Source organism: Phocoena sinus, chromosome 10, assembly GCF_008692025.1.
Source record: "Phocoena sinus isolate mPhoSin1 chromosome 10, mPhoSin1.pri, whole genome shotgun sequence".
Lineage (NCBI taxonomy): Eukaryota > Metazoa > Chordata > Mammalia > Artiodactyla > Phocoenidae > Phocoena > Phocoena sinus.
In genome coordinates, this window is record NC_045772.1 from 69,203,018 (window position 1) to 69,220,798 (window position 17,781).

Sequence of the window (17,781 nt, forward strand, 5' to 3'; positions counted from 1 at the left end):
ACGTTCATTTCTGTTTTTGAGCAATGTTTTTGCTGAACCAGTGAAAGGCGGTGTCGGCAGGGTCACTGGAGGGCAGACCCCAGAGGGCAAAGCCATCCTGCCGGGCCAGCAGTGTTTCACCGTGGTGGAGGGGGAGAAACGGCGGCAAATAACGTGGACTGTGACCTCCGCCAGACAGCTGAAGCTGCGGGCCGGGGGTCTGGACCTGCAGTCCGGCTGCGGCGAGACTCCGCGGGTGTCAGGAGGCAGGCAGCGAGAGCGACGGGGCCGCGCGAGGACGCCGCTGGCCTCGCGGGGCGGGGGCGGGGCGGGGCGGGTCGCAGGCTGATGACGCGACGGGGCTGGTGGAGTAGCCGCCACTTCCTGGAGCCGCCGGCCGGGGCCGCTCGCTGCACTCAGCGCCGGAGCCGGGAGCCCGCGGCCGCCGCCATGTCCCATCAGACCGGCATCCAAGGTAACGGCGCCGGCGCTACCTGCGGGGAAGGGACTCTTGGGAGGCCCCCGGCGAGCCGGGCGGGCGGCGGGATGGGCAGGGCCGAAGTCGGTCCCGGAGCACAGGGAGTCGGTCTCGGGGACGAGCCGGGCCTCTGCGCCTCTCCGCGCTCTCGTGTCCCGGGCGCTCCCGGCCTGCCACCCTCGCAGCCCGGGCCGGCCGCCGCCACGTTGCCGATGGATCCGAAATTCGCCGGAGCGAAGGAAATGGCTTTCCGCGGCGGCCGGGGTGAAGGGGGCGTGCCTGCCGCCGCCGCCGCCGCCGCCGCCGCCGTTAGCCCAACTTTCCCCTTTTTTATCGGATTGGGAAGACCTGGAACCGTGGAGGCGACTGGGGCTCTTTTTGCTGTCGAGAGACGGGCGAATTTTCTTTTTCACGGTCCAACTTTAGAGTTGTTACAAGATTTGGATTATCAAAAGAAAGATGCAGGAATCTTTTTCATTTCCAGTAAGGGTGCTTCCCAAACTCTTCCGCATTTTCTTCCAAAATTGGAACATCAACACCGTTGTCTGTATCCTGAGTATGAGGCGTCTTGGTTGTTCTTAGATACTACCCAGGGAACTGAAAAGTTTGATCTGTGTGGTTGCGTTTAATCGTCCCGGGCAGGCAGTTGAATGTGCGATTATAATTGACCTGTGTTATTTCCTGGTTTGAAAATGGGCGGTCTGAAAGCGCTCACCTCATCAGAATCAAATAATATGTCCCGGGTTACTCGCGATCACTTAACGAGTTGTAATGTAAACACAAGCTCCTCCTGTTAATGGACAACGAATCTTTTCCCCAGATGAACGTCTAATTGTGTTTTGTTCTTAAGGGCCTTTGACACCACCCCACACCTCCTCCTGCACGCACAAAGACAAGCAAAACAGTCGCAAATCTAAAAGCATTGTTTTGTCTGCGTTAGTTTTGATATATATAATTATTGACTTTCATGCTTGAGCGTTATAGCAAGCACTACTAAACAGTGGTTCTTGTTCTCAATATACAACTCAAGAATAAAATTAGAACGAAATTGAAGCTTTAATAGCACAAGGGATAGGTTATTAAATATATATTTGCTCAGTGAGATTACTCCAGGTTTTTAAGAAATATGAATTAGAGAAGTATGACCAGAAGTGCGAGCTTGAATGAATTGTGTTGTCTTTTTCTTTAATCAGGATAGGGTGTTTGACATTAATTGTTGTTTTTAAAGGTGAAAATGTAAAAATGAATTGATGAAGGAGGTGTGTTTGTTTATTATAAGCTTGAAATTGGACCAGAAGAGAGTGAAAGCAGGTTTTCAGCATTTTTCAAACAAGCAATAAAGGTGTTTTTCAAAATTGTGATTTGTGATTATTGGATTTGAGAAACTTTAATATATTCATTCCCAGTGTAAATTTCTGCTATGGAATTATCTAGGTAAAACAGGTGAGAATTAATATACTTTTAAAATATGTTAATATTTATGCTTTTTAGCTGTATACAATGTCTACTGTTACACCTTTTAATTTTTGTAATTTAAATTACTGATAAGAGAATACTGCATCTTCAAGATGTTTTCTTTGTATTACATTTCATTTTTTCCCTATCCAAGTAGCATCAGAAAGTATTAATACGTAAGTATTAAAAATAGGTTTACTTTTCTGTATCTTTTTCCACAGCAAGTGAGGATGTTAAAGATATTTTTGCCAGAGCAAGAAATGGAAAATACAGACTTCTGAAGATATCGATTGAAAATGGTTAGTTAAGCATTTTTAAATGTTGTTTGTCCTTGGATTATTGGCTGTTGTATTTTTAAACTTCTAAATCATTGTCAGTGATTTGGACTATTAATAAATGTGAAGCAGGTTCAGATCTCGCCTTTAGTTAACTTGGCTCCTCTACATTTTGGACATGTCCTACGGGCCCCTGCTTACTTTATCTTCTGCATTCTGTAGTTGACTCTCACGGAAACAAAAAGATGTTGTTTTTGGTGTGACATCTTCCTCTTACACTTTTTGTGTCTCAGTTTCTGTACCACAGTTTGTATCTAATATCAGGGCTTGCATCTCTGGAATGAAAATCAGTAACAGGTGATTATCCCACACAAAAGAAAAGTTACTTGTGAATTGTTATTCAGTAAAGTCAGTTTTGAGGTAGAAAGGAAGGATTTTAAACTCTCCCGTTTTCTCAACTTGATTGCAGTGTATGCTGCAGAAATGATTCCCTTTTCTTGTTATGGGAAAAAGTTCTGAGTGTAACAAACTATAAATTGATACTTTCAAAATAAAGCTGTACGTAGGGAAATTCACTGGGTGGGAGAGTCTTTTAATTCAGCTGGTTTGAGTGTGAATAATTAATATTATAACTACTTAATCTCAAATGAATATGTTAAAATATTCCATTGACCTAATTTCTTAAATACCTTAAATATTTGGCTTTGGAAAAATATCTTGTTCTTTCATAAACTGGAAGTAAATCTAATTTGCTTTCCATTTTCTCTTATATATTAAAAATACCAAAATAGTTTGAAAAATAGGCAGTTGTTCTACATATGTTAACACACTCAACAAGAATAAACATATACTGGAAAGCAGCATGTTTTAGAATATCACTATTTTCTGGTTTTATTTTTCTTTTGAGAAAATTTTTTAAATAAGGAAATTATGAATAAATAATATAACAAATACTTCCATCTCTTCTTAAATTATTAACTGCTAACATTTTTATCATATTTGCTTCAAGCCTTTTGTAATTTAATGTTGTTGTGATATAAGAACATTCACTTTAAACAGTTTTACTTCCTGACCTTCTCCTGAGACAACTGTATTAGGAACCTGATTTTTGTTCAATCTGTTTTTTATATGTATGCCTAAATAACATATAGTGCTGTTTAGAGTTTTTAAGTTCACATAAACTGACATCTTTTTCTGCATCATTCCTTTTCCTGTAAACATTGCTTTTATAATTAGTTTTGATAGAGGCTCACTAATTCTTTTTAAATATGAATAGAATTGTATGATATGACTATGCCACATATTATATGTCCCTTCTCTTACTGATGAATATTTAGGCTATTTTCAGTTTCCACTGTTATTTTATAGTGCTGCAGTGAACACCTTGGTATATATGTGCAAGAGATTCTCTATGCAGAGTACATTAGCAGTTTCACTTGATTCGCCCAATAATGCCTCACAGTGGCTGTACCAGTTTGTTTCTGGACAAATATTAAAATTTGTAGCATTATGGCCAAATAGGAGCTAAACCTGTTTTTATTTAGTATTTCTTAACTGTACAATTCAGTGTTTAATTTCAGAAATTATACCTTTGTGCGGTAGGACACTTAGTTAAATATATTTTGTTGATAATTTATAGCATAAATATTTGGACAATAGAATATAATCATCCTCTCTTCAGCCATCCAACTCAACTATTTATAATCATTTTTGTACGTTCCTTTCTTGTGTTTATAACATTATTTTAACTATGCTGGTTATAATTTTTATATCTGTTTTTAATATTGCTTTATATTATATTTATTTTCTGTGTTAAAACCTTTGCCCTTTCTATATTTTGATGTGAATAATAGCAATTAAGAACTAACTATTAATTTATTCTTCTATTCTTCATTATTCTACCATTTGGCATTTTAAACCATTTATATATCTTTTAAAAATTGTTCTTCATAGAGAAACTTGTGGTTGGAGCGTGTAGGCAGCCTTTAGATTCCTGGGATAAGGATTATGATTCCTTTGTTTTACCCCTGTTGGAGGACAAACAACCGTGCTACGTATTATTCAGGTTAGATTCTCAGAATGCCCAGGGATATGAATGGATATTCATTGCGTGGTCTCCAGACCATTCTCATGTAAGTAATTTTTTGGTTACTTATTTAACATTAAAAGCTAGAAATTTTTTTCTGAAATATTCCTAGGCCAAGAGAAAGTTAAGAAGCAACAGTCATATCTCGTAGATGGGAATGATCATGGAAAAAATCCTTGTGATTGGTAATGTAGAATCAGGGGTAATGTATTTAGATTCAGAAATCTTGACCTTGATTGAAATCAGTAGAATTATTATTGATTTTAAATTGAAAAATTTGTGGCAATTATAAATGACTCTGTGGACCTCTGAAGAATGAAGGTTACTACTTTGAGAGTAATAATTGAAATAATTCTTATAGAACTAACTGAACATTTTATTAAATATTCTCAATAGCTACCATTCAAGTGATGGGTATGCACACAAACAAGTATTTCTCTTAGGAGAGTTAGTAGACTGATTAATAGAATAAAATAAAAAGCTAGAATATGGATACTGCTCAATATTTTAAAAATTAATTCTCGTTTATTGTAGAAAAATAATAATTTTAAAAGTTATGTAGATATCATTCTCAAAAGTCATCACTTCCTATTTAATTCTGTATATGCTATCTGAAAGAAATACTGGATTTGACAGTACAAAATTATGAAATGATTTCTATTGGTTGGCAGTTATCTTTAGTAGTTTTCCATAGATGCTATCAGGCTCATTAATAATAGTATATACTGTAGTTCTTTTCTACTTTGTCCCTCATAGAATGGTTTATGCCATAGTTATGTCATGAATATTTGATTCTTAAACAACTAAATAAGTAGCGTCTGACCTAGACTTGTTTTGAGTAAAATGTGATTATCAAGTTTACTTCATTTCAGTGATTTTAAAATAGTGTTTTAAGTAGTTTTTTTAATTCCTGAATTCATTTTATACTTTGACAAAAATGAATGATTTTCTAAAATTTAGTTTTTTTCTACTTTTCAAAAAATATGACTTATAAATTGAAGTCTTCCTTAGTAGCTGTTGATATTTTAGATGCTGATGTTATGATGGTTATTTGTATACACATATTTTAACATGTTATAGTCAACGGACTTAGCTTTGTCACAGTTTATTTTCTTTTTAATGTGCTTGAAGATTTTCATACATTTATAAAGTGCTTTCTTTTGTAATGATAGTTTTCATCTATAAACTTATAAGTAAACTTTCACAATTACTAGGTTCGTCAAAAAATGTTGTATGCAGCAACAAGAGCAACTCTGAAAAAGGAGTTTGGAGGTGGCCACATTAAAGATGAAGTGTTTGGAACAGTAAAGGTACAAAACATACTTTTATGTAGATTCTGCATGTTGCACCGAGGTAATGGGATAGTTAATGTGAATTATGACTGGTGAATCGGTAAACATAAAGAATAAGAGAAAATATTATGTTTCATATGATATGCAAGTTAACTGAAACATCATACTTACACTTTTAAAATATGTTGGAATCTCCTCTGTTAGTCTTCAAACACTAGAATATCCCTTGGAGATCATTTAGTTCAACCCCTCATTTAGTTCAACCTTTTCATTTTAAGGATGTGGAGATAGGCTCAGAAAAATGAGAGACTACTTAAAAGAGATAGTAGGTTTTAGATATTTTGGATGTTTACACTTATGCTGTGGAAGCAATAGCTGTATTAATTGAACTAGAACATTGAGGCAGGTAAATTGATTGATAATTAATTGGGGTAATTGTTGATTAATAAATTGTTAAGTTATGATTAAGAATTTACTTCATTATAAAATTTGTATGGTAAATACATGTATGTAGATATACCCCCAAATTAAGAAAATTACAGTGTATTTTTTCAACAGGTTTTTTGTTTTTTAGAGCTTTTATTGTGATTCAGGGAGTAATGTATTCTGGTGGATAGAGCATGAGACTAGATGGGTATCCTTTGCTTATTCACATCAGTTGTGAAGTGGCCTGGTTTCTCAATTCTATTCTCAGCCTTCCAAACCACACAATTTTGATGAGAAGTAAACTTCTTTGGAATATTTTTTATTTTAAATAAGAACTGTAATTATTTTCTATGAATAATTATAGAGAAATTATATAATTCATTACAGTACAGAATTCAGAATTGAATATGTTGATTATTGAATAACTATGGGGCAGGCTTCCCCAGGTTAATTACAATTGTCCTGTAGACTTGCAGCATGATCAGGTTCGTCATGTGGCTGGCGTTACCACCATCACACTCACACAAAAGATCTAATAATTGTAAAGCTTTAAGAAATGAAGTGTAGCTAATCCCCTTAAAACTTTTGAAACCTGTAGAATAGAATATTTTTTAAAAAAAAAAGAAGTAATAAAATTATTGTTACTGTTTATTTTTAGTTAAAATATTTTCTGTTAAATTAATGATTTTGTTTTCCTAAAGTAGCCTCACAACTAGTAACAGTCAGTTTCTGTGCTCACAGGAAGATGTGTCATTACATGGATATAAGAAATATTTGCTGTCACAGTCTTCTCCTGCCCCACTGACTGCAGCTGAAGAAGAATTACGACAGATTAAAATTAATGAGGTATTATTACCATTTTGAAACCTTGCAAGATTCTAAGTGATTAAAAATATTGTATTTTTAATTAATTGATGAAGAGGTAACTAGAGAATAAGTAAGTTAGATAGCTTACATTTATTCTGTTCAGTTTAGAGACAAGACTGACAAGACTGTGCTCAATGTGTCTTCAGGAAAAAGTTAAAAGTGAATATTAAACTTCATGCCAGTTTCATAAATAGCTTTCTCCTGTCTTTATAATGTAGGTTATAGATTAGTAATCTTCCTGTGAGAAGTACAACTGTTTTTAACTTTGTACTTTGAATACTAAATATCGATAAATGGGAAAAGTATGTGTTATCTATGTAGTGTGAGGGATATTATATCTAATGAGGTTGCCTGAAGAAGGTTTGTTTTGTTATTTCAGAGAATACTGACGACTAAAGAGAGTAAAACATAAATGCTGTAGTGTGTTTAGGATTTCTAGAGGCTCTATAAATTCTATGGACATTACTTGGATGGGTGTGTGCATATATATAGATATATATGGGAGATGGTTATTTGAGTACTTGTTTAGCATATTAGAGTCAATAAATTTCATCCATATTATAGTTTATCATATTTCTAATGTGTTTACTGCAGCAATTCTAAATTAGAATAGCTACTGTATTTCTAACAGAATTTTATAGAAAAGAACAAGTAGCAGAAACTACTATTCACTTGTCTGAGTAACAGACTAATAAGAATCAGTCTGAAAAGTGATTGAATATTATTTAATATTGACCTGATAGCAAGGATCTATCTTTATATTATTTTAACTCAAGTTATTTGAGTATGGATTTTTACATGGTTTTTTTTTTTTTACAAGTTTGATAGTTTGTTTTATTCCTTGCAATCAGAACCCAGAGGATCTTATTGGGGTATGCATTTGCATATGTTCTATGATGTTTTCATTATACAATACCATTTATGCTGTAGAATCTCCATTCATTTTTTTTTAAAGTAAAATTTCTATTTGACTTTGTTGCAACACTGCAAATGAGACCCTATACTATGCTGTCATTTACTGAGTATAAAAGTCTTAAATATGTGCATTGAAAGCTTTCTTGACGTACTCTTCTCTTCCGATACGTGCACACCCATGTTCTTAGTAATGAAAGCTCTAAGTGTGGAACTTCTGCAGTAGTATAATTTGTTGAGCTGTGTTGTGTCTTTGTATATTGTTTGTACTCCTTTCAACTCAGTGCATGGTGTTTGTGTTGCATTTTATGTCTAGCAGAACAAAGTAAAGTTCTATGCATATTATATTTATATCACACTGTTCATAAATTTTATCAAGTAAAACTTTGTAATTAAAAGTGTAATCTGAAGACACTTCAGAGAGCTTACATAGCTCATGGCAATTGTGCCAAACCAAACATATAAGCAAAGCCCCACTAACATTGCACACTCAACTCAGATGTTCACTTCCGGCATTTTCATCAAAATGTGGCATACACTCTTGCATGTTGACAAAGTGCTAGCAGAACCTGAAACAAATGTGAAAATTATTTGCTTTTTAAGTTCATAGTGTTTTAATTGTTAATTTTAATTATATTAAAATGGGCAAGGGTGGAATGACCCTCACTCTGTAGAGCTTGGGTTTTCTTCTCTTTGCCATCTGACACTGCTAAATGCTAAACTTCATCGGTAAATTGAATCTGTCATACTAGGTACAAACTGACGTGAGTGTGGACACTAAGCATCAAACACTACAAGGAGTAGCATTTCCTATTTCTCGAGAAGCTTTTCAGGCTTTGGAAAAATTGAATAACAGACAGCTCAACTATGTGCAGTTGGTAAGAGATATAATGATTATTATGAAATGGCTTCACTTTTTGGTATCTATGGCTTGTATAAGGTTTGTTTTTAATGGATATTAAATCTTTTTATTTGCTTCCTTTTTATTTTTTATTCATTTTTTTTTTAAACTACAAAAGCAATATATATTCACTGTGGAAAAAGTGAAATTGTGTAAGTTTCCTCTTGTCTCCTTGTTTTTTAATTTATGAATTTTAAATTTCTGTGTATCTGTCTTAATAAATGTATTTTGTTTCTTATTGACAGGAAATAGATATAAAAAATGAAATTATAATTTTGGCCAACACAATAAATACAGAACTAAAAGATTTGCCAAAGAGGATTCCCAGAGATTCAGCACGTTATCATTTCTTTCTGTATAAACATTCCCATGAAGGAGACTATTTGGAGTCTATAGGTATATGATACTTTTTTTTTTTAACATAATACTTTCAGTTTGCTGATTGATATTTCATCACTATATTCTTTCTTATTTCTTGGCCAGAGGGCTTAGTTGTAGCTTTATGAGGTTTAGTATGTGCTTTAATTGATATGCTGCTAATTGGATTTATTATTATTTTAATTTACAGTTTTTATTTATTCAATGCCTGGATACACATGCAGTATAAGAGAACGGATGCTGTATTCTAGCTGCAAGAGCCCTCTGCTAGAGATTGTAGAAAGACAACTACAAATGGATGTCATTAGAAAGGTAATTACCTATCTATTTATTTATCTAATTTATTTTATCTAATTTATCTTATTAATATATTTAATACCTACCTATTTATTTTTAATTTTTCAGTTTTTGTTACATTTTTATTGTCTTTCGTGTAGTTCATGATGTATTGTGGTTTATAAATGATAGGTTTTTTTTTTCTTATCCTCATCATAAATCCTTAGGAACTCCTCTAAGTGCTTGAGGATGGCCTATCATGACCCCAGTCTCCCTGTAGATCTGTATTCTCTAATATGTAGCCACAAGCTACATGTGGCTATTTAAATTTAAATATACATAAAAATTAAACGAAATTTAAAATTCAGTTCCTTAAAAGCACCAGCCACATTTCAAGTGCTCATTTTAGCCACATGTGGCCAATGGCACTGTATTGGATGGTGCAGAATTTAGAAAACATTTCCATATTGCAGAAAGTTTTGCTGGATGGTGCTACTAAAGCTGCATACTTGTGATTGTCTCAAGACTTTATTAATAAGGAACTACAGTCTCTATTTATAACTGAACCATGGGATGGTTGAGAATCTTTCCAGTTGTTGGGAAAGGAGAGAATGGGCATAAACATGAATTTGGGGAGCTAAGTTTCCTTAAATTTATTTTCTTAAATGCAGGTGAGGCATGGGAAAAGATATGGTTTATTCTTGAGCCCTTCAACTCTTAAAACACAGGTCCTTACAAATTACCAGTGTTTTAGGTACTGAGCCCTTTAAGAGCTTTTTAAGTTCTTAAGAATCACTTTCTATAGCAGGGGCTGGCTGACTTTTTCTACCAGAAGACCAGATAGTAAATATTTTAGGCTTTGCCAGGCCACATATGGTCTTTGTCACATATTCTTCTTTGTTTTATTATTTTGTTTGTTTTTACAACCCTTTAAAAATGTAAAACACTCTCTTAACTTGAGCAGATTTGGCCTGCAGGCCATAGTTCGCCAACCTGTGTTATAGAGTGATTTCAAGTGACCCAAGTGATGAAAGGGCCATGAGTAATGTTTCTTGAAAATATGTAGTGTACCAAAGCAGAACAACTTAAGAATATAGTGGTGATTCCTACTGTACTACTTTTAAACATTAGTTAAATTGGAGAAGAAAGAGAGAACCAAATAGAAAATGAGTATAGCTAATTATATATTCAAGCAACTCATTTAGCTCCCTCCTCCTCCCCCCAAGTAAGATGAAAGTGAACTATTTTCATATGGTCCTTGGTTCTCTCTTGCTGGAATGAGTATTATGCACTTATTGGTGAGCGTTCACACCTGAAAACTGGCTCATTGCTTGTATTAGGTTTTGGTTTTTTTTTTAACATCTTTATTGGAGTATAATTGCTTTACAATGGTGTGTTAGTTTCTGCTTCACAACAAAACGAATCAGTTATATATATATATACATATGTTGCCATATCTCTTCCCGCTTGCGTCTCCCTCCCTCCCACCCTTCCTATCCCACCCCTCCAGGCTGTCACAAAGCACCAAGCTGATCTCCCTGTGCTATGCGGCTGCTTCCCACTAGCTATCTACCTTACGTTTGGTAGTGTATATGTGTCCATGCCTCTCTCTCGCTTTGTCACAGTTTACCCTTCCCCCTCCCCATATCCTCAAGTCCATTCTCTAGTAAGTGTGTGTCTTTATTCCTGTTTTACCCCTAGGTTCTTCATGACATTTTTTTTTTCTTAAATTCCATATATATGTGTTAGCATATGGTATTTGTCTCTCTCTTTCTGACTTACTTCACTCTGTATGACAGACTCTAGGTCTATCCACCTCATTACAAATAACTCAATTTCGTTTCTTTTTATGGCTGAGTAATATTCCATTGTATATATGTGCCACATCTTCTTTATCCAAATCTGTATTAGGTTTTGAATGTTGTGTTTTCTCACATTGCATCACACTTTGCTAATTTTATCTCTTACAGATTGAGATAGACAATGGGGATGAGTTGACTGCAGACTTCCTTTATGAAGAAGTACACCCCAAGCAGCATGCACATAAACAAAGTTTTGCAAAACCAAAAGGTCCTTCAGGAAAAAGAGGAATTCGAAGACTAATTAGGGGTCCAGCTGAAACTGAAGCCACTACTGATTAAAATTATTACAATACTAGTTTTTTTAAAAGTCCAGCTTTTAGTACAGGAGAACTGAAATCATTCCACGTTGATGTATAGTAGGGGAAAAAATTGTACTTTTTGAAAATCAGCACTTTTCACTTCTGTGTGTTTTTAAATTAATGTTATAGAAGACTCATGATTTCTATTTTTGAGTTAAAGCTAGAAAAGGGTTTGACATAATGATGTTTAATTTCATCACAGTTTTCATAGAGTGATGATTCCACACTTTCACATAGTTCTTAAAATTTTATAGAGTTGGGCCAATTCCAGAAAATCTAAAGTAAGATACAATTCTTACTACTCTTCGGTGATACATCACTTTTTTTCTTCAAGGGAGAGAGGAAGACCTTAAAATATTCATTCCACTTAATGAATATGTTAAGGACCAGATTAGATTATTTTCTAAGCTGAAAACTTCATGTGCCTAGGAAAAGGTGCTCTGAAGAGCAGTGATCACTCAGATTGAGATCATGTCTACAACTTTTAGAAACAGTGCTTTATTGCAGCAGTCTTTTCTATTTGACTTTTTCATTTTTTAAATGGCATTAAAATTTCAGAAAATCAACTCACTCTGAAACATTAAGGGTACCAGATATATACTTCAGGATTTCTGATGATGTTGAAAGACACGTTGAAACTGCTTTAGTAAATGCTCTTTTTAGTGCTTTAAAAGTTTTCCATTTCAAAAGTAAGTCGTTTCATTATAGGTAGTGTGAGACCAAATATTTATGTCCAGTTGAATATTAAATTAATATCATTCAAAAGCAAACAAAACTAAAGTCAACAATATTGAAAAAGTTTTAAACCGATTGATTTCTCTCTAAAACCATATATTTATAGGCAAATATTCAGATTTAACAGAATTATTTTAAAGTCCTAGTACTCATCAGCCTAACACAGATAAACAAATCTTGTTTCAATTTATATCTTATTTCAAAACACAGTTAACTGTTTTCTAAAGCTTTGCATTTTCAATTACAACCTACAGAGATTTTGAGCCTCGTTTTCTCTGATACTTGAAATACAGGGAGCTAGAAAACTTCATCATGTTTAATCTGATAAACCTGCTGCAAGAGCCATAATTTAGAGGACTTTTCTAAACGAACTGGGGATCCGGGATTTAGAATTTCTTGATCTAAACTTTATGCTGCATAGAACAAATACCAGAAATGTACATTTCATAGTATAAAATATGAAACACTCATTTTTACACTTTATTATCTAAGGTAATATATGCACCTTTCAGAAATTCAATGTGTGTTCAACTAAAAGCATGTTAGAATAATGAGTTGACAGATTTTTTTGTTTTCTAGAATTAAGAGTATTTGTGTGGGGTTTTGTTTGTTTACAAATAATCAGACTATAATGCAAAATAATTGACGGTAATGTTGCACTTGTTTATGAAAGATGTAGTTTAAATTCTTCCGTGGGTGCACACATAGACACACATACACACAAACTACTGCATTGAGAATCCTGGAGCTGTGTTGTCGACCATAGGCCAAGCTGCTGAAGCTGTTATTTTCGGTCAGGAAGAAAGTTAACCTGTCATGAAGGTATAAAATAATTTAGTAGTGAATGTTTTTCTCCACCATCCATGTGCAATTATGCTCTTAAACTCTGTTACACTACATGAAAGTAAGTGGACATTCCAGAATATAGATGTGATTATATAATCTTAAACTAATTATTATTAAACCAATGATTGTTGAAAATCAATGATGCATTTGTTATAGAGTATAACTCATCGTTTATGTTTTAGGTGATGTCATAACAATAGAAGGTGAATAAAGTATTCCCAGTGAATTTATATAGCAGTGAAGAATTACATGCCTTCTGTGGACATTTTATAAGTGCGTTTTATATTGCAATAAAATTTTTTTCTCTAAATTGTGTACTAAATTGGTTTTCTAGTATAACCTTTTTTTGTTTGTTTGGATAAGTCTGCATAATGCAATACCTGGTGATAGGTTAGATAGCCCATTCATCTATTTGTTAATTAACCTATCTAAATCGAAAAGGATTTTAAATAGTTTGAAACCTAAGCAAGTTGTGTCAATAGAGTGCTTTAGTAGATTAGAACTTTTCCACTACTGCAGCAATAATGGAAACGTCATGAGTTAGTTCCTACTGTGATAGCAGCAACCCAGTACAATAGGGTGACCGACATACTTGACAGTAAGCTGTTAAAAGACATTCACCCAGCAAATACTGAGTGCATTCCAGTTTCAATTCAGTATCAAATTGATCCTTTTTATTAGAACTATATTACAAGAGGGATGTCTTTGGTAGCAGTTTCACCAAGACAGAACTGTCCTTAAAAGGTCTGATTTTGAGAACTATTTTAAAAAGTTAAATTCTTTATGGCATTTCTACTCAGAACTAAATTCATGTGCCTGAGGTTCATATTGTAGTTTGGTATAAATCCTTTCACACGTTTTCTTTGCATATACAACCATATGTTATGATGATTGGAGTTTTTTTTTAAGTACTGATTCTGGGGCTTCATCTCCAGAGATTTTGATGAGTAAGTGGGCCCAGGAGTCACATAGTTACACAAATGATTTATGTGTAGCCATGACTGGGTACAGTTTGTCTTAAATGATATAAAGTGAGGGTTCCCCCCACCCCGTTCAGTCAACAGACTTTCTAAGTATTCCTGTATATTGGTCTATAGTGGTTACGCTGAAAGGTAACATCTCATAGAATAAAATGTAGCCCCCACTCTTGCCCACTAACTCCTGCATGACTTGGCCCATGGCTATCTCCACCTCCCTTGATCAGTCAGCTGCTGGCTGGACCTCTGAAGGACCAGGCACACTGCTGCCTCAGGAACGCTGAGTGTGTTTCTCACACTGGCTTACTCCACCCCGATATCTACGTGCCTTCCTCCCTCACTTCATGCAGGTCTCTGCTCAAGTGTACTCCCTGTCCTCTCACCTTGATCCTGCTTTATCTCTCCTCAAAGCACTTAGGAATTACATATCTATGTATATATTGGTTGTCTCCTCCACTAAAATACAAGTTTGATGGAGGAAAGAGACTTGGTTTTATTCACTGATGCATCTTCAGCACCTGGAACAGTGTCTAGGACATAGTGGATATTTTACTTGTTGAATAAATAAAAGAATGAGATTTTACCTTTCCTTGGACAGTGGGGAAGGGAGCACATTGAAGCAGTGGTAGGTTCAGCACAGAGGCTCTGGCCTCTGCTGCTGTATTTCTGGGCAGAGCAAACATCACTAGCACTGACAACCTCTTGCCCTCAGAAGATTATAGTTTCTACCTCAGGAGACTCCAGTACTGACTCATTCCTGAGCAGCAAGTGTCTTCCCGTGGGGATGGATCCTCATTCAGCTGACTGTTCTGGGAAGACCAAAGGCTAAGTTCTACTCAATGGCTAATGCTGATCCACCACCATCTGCATTTGCTAGAATTCAGTCAGGCGGTAGTGCCTTATAAACCTCCGGACGCTTAACAGGAAGAGGTGCTTTTCTGAGGTGGGGGGAGTATATTTTATTTACATTTTAAAAATCTGATAACTAATATCTTTTCCTCCTTTTCAGCCCCAGAGACTTGGGAACGGAAAGAACAGGAACTTCAAAGACCTACTTCTCACACAGAAGCACACACCACCATGGCTTACACCAGCAAAGGAAGAGAAAGAGGTCTGAACCTCCCTCTGAAGGATCCTCCAGGTCTGGGGGTGGGGGGGGGGGAGGGAAGAGGGAGGGGTCGAGGGATGGGTCTCTTAAGAAAGGGACAGGGCTTCCCTGGTGGCGCAGTGGTTGAGAGTCCGCCTGCTGATGCAGGGAACGCGGGTTCGTGCCTCGGTCCGCGAAGATCCCACATGCCGCGGAGCGGCTGGGCCCGTGAGCCACGGCCGCTGGGCCTGCGCGTCCGAAGCCTGTGCTCCGCAACGGGAGAGGCCACAACAGTGAGAGGCCCGCGTACCGCAAAAAAAAAAAAAAAAAATGAAAGGGACAGAGAGGGGGCAAGTCAGTTTGAAGGGGTTGGTAAGTTCTTCGTGGCCCCTCCCCTCCTCTTCCTTCCTATGTTACCTCCTGTTCTGGTTTCCCTGTGCCCCATCCACATTCATGCCTTCATGAATGGGGGTTAAATTAATTTCTTAGTCTCCTATTATCAAGCTGTATGGATAAGAGCACATGGGTCATATTTTTGCACACGTGTGTGTGTGGGTGTGAGAGAGAGAGAGAGAGAGAGAGAGAGAGAGAGAGAGATGCTGTCACTTCCTGGCTATATGACTGAATCAGTTATGTATTGCTACCATACTAATGCATGACCAATTACCCCCAGATGTAGGGGTTTAAAACAGCAATTATTTTCTACATGTCTCCAGTTGGCTGACCTCTCTCACATCTGTGGTCTGCTGGCAGGTTGGCTGGTGTGGGATGACCTCATCTGAGATGACTTTTCTCTGCTGAGCATGGTTTCAGCAGCAGCATGTTAGCCCTGGCTTGTTCTCATGGCAGTGGCAGCGTCCCATGACAGAGAAAGTGAAAAGTGGTGCACAGGGGCTCTGGAGGCCCAGGCTTGGAACTGAAACGTCACTCTTCCTGCAGTCTATTGACCACAGCAAATTACAAGGCCATTTTGGATATAAGGACTAGGGAAATGAAATTTACCTCTTGATGGGAAGAATTACAAAACCATATTGTAAAGGGCATGGATCTAGGGAAGAGTGGAGAATTGCAATCTAACACAATGAACATAAGGGAGAAGTTACTTAAATTTGGGGGCATCAATTTCCTCAATAAGAAAAAAATGGGACCTACATTATAGAGCTCTAAAATGTGATCATGCCCTTTAACATAATGCTTGGCATTAACAGCCCAGCAAATGACAGAGAAGATGATTATGATCAATATGATGACAGAGAGCATAGTAAAGGTTCCAGGCTGATGTCAGATGCCTGAGTTAAAATTCCAGCTCTGCAATTTAATAGCTGCATAATCTTGGGCAAGTTACTTCACTTCAATTTCCTCATTTATAAAGTGTGAAGAATAATATGATCAGATTCATAGGATTGTTATGAGAGATAAGTTAATATAGGGGAAGCATTTTGAATAGTCCTTAAATTATTTAATAAAAACAGTGCAATGTATAACTTTTTAAAATTGTAAGTTTATAAATTAATGTGCATAACATTATTATTATTAATTATTCTTGGGATACTACGGGAACACAGAGGAGAGGCACCTACTTCTGCACGGGGAATCAGAAAAGACTGTGGAATGGATACCAGCATTGAATTTTAAAAAACTGTCATGAGTTTGCCGGGTGGACAGCAGAGGGAAGAGCATTCAAAGCGGAATAGAAAGATGGACGACCATATGCCCAGATACACAGATGTCATGTTCAAGAAATTCCAGGAAGTGCAGTTGTTTGGGAGAAAGGTATAATATATTTCAGACTGGTTGGCTAAAGATGAGAACTACAAGAATCTATCCATATGCATATGGATGATATTTGAAACTCCATAAGTAGATAAGATACAAAGGTCTGGAAAGAAGAGTATCCAGGATAGAATCAATATTATTCTACTTAAACTAGGAAAATATCGGGTAATTCAGATCAAACCTTTCCCTGAGGAAAACTAGGGGAAAAATTCTGCTCAAAGGCATCAGTGTGCTACTAAGGTAGTGATGAAATATAGAACCAAGATATGGGAGAAAACATAAATCCAAAGAGATGAACCCAGTATGTAGGGCTACTACTTCCTTGGGACCATTTGCCAGTTCTGGGAGAAGCTATGAACAGATGTGTACACATATTTTTTTAGTACCTGTGTTCAGTTCTTTTGGATACACACCCAGGAGTGGAATTGCTGTGTCATTGGTATTCTATGTTTAACTCTGTGAAGAGCTACCAATCTATTTTCCATAATGGCTGCACCATTTATATTCCCATCAGCAATGTACAAAGTTCCCAATTTCCCCACATCCTCACCAATATTTGTAATAGCTATAGAGGTATCTCATTGTGGTTTTGATTTGTATTTCCCTAATGACTAATGCTGCTGAGCACCTTTTCATGTGCTTATTGACCATTTGTATATCTTCCTTGGAGAAATATCTATTCAGATCCTTTGCCTATTTTGAAATTATTTTTATTTTTATTATTGCCTGTAAGAGTGTTTTGTATATTCTGGATAGTAGATTCTAATCACATATTATTTTCACATATGCCTTTCTATTGATTGTCTTTTCACTTTCTTGGGTGACGTCCTTTGATACACAAAAGTTTAGAATTTTGGTGAAGTCCAATTTATAC

General features: G+C 36.2%; 1 protein-coding gene across 4 annotated transcripts; it reads left to right on the forward strand.

Annotated features, from left to right (window-relative positions):
• Nucleotides 1-344: 344 nt before the first annotated feature.
• On the forward strand, nt 345-16,519 carry TWF1 (twinfilin actin binding protein 1). 4 transcript variants are annotated; one of them, XR_004351862.1, is made up of 11 exons: nt 345-454; nt 2,134-2,211; nt 4,141-4,319; nt 5,488-5,583; nt 6,733-6,837; nt 8,523-8,648; nt 8,917-9,067; nt 9,240-9,361; nt 11,296-13,340; nt 15,054-15,185; nt 15,885-16,519. XR_004351862.1 is itself a non-coding variant. In XM_032646148.1 (9 exons), the coding sequence occupies exons 1-9, from the start codon at nt 430-432 to the stop codon at nt 11,464-11,466; spliced, it is 1,053 nt and encodes a 350-aa protein (XP_032502039.1). In that variant the 5' UTR covers nt 345-429; the 3' UTR covers nt 11,467-13,384. The 4 variants fall into 4 exon arrangements, 1 of the variants encoding a protein (XP_032502039.1); XR_004351864.1 differs by having other exon boundaries at nt 15,054-15,155; XR_004351863.1 differs by lacking the exon at nt 15,885-16,519 and adding an exon at nt 15,300-15,445 and having other exon boundaries at nt 15,054-15,155.
• Nucleotides 16,520-17,781: the final 1,262 nt, after the last annotated feature.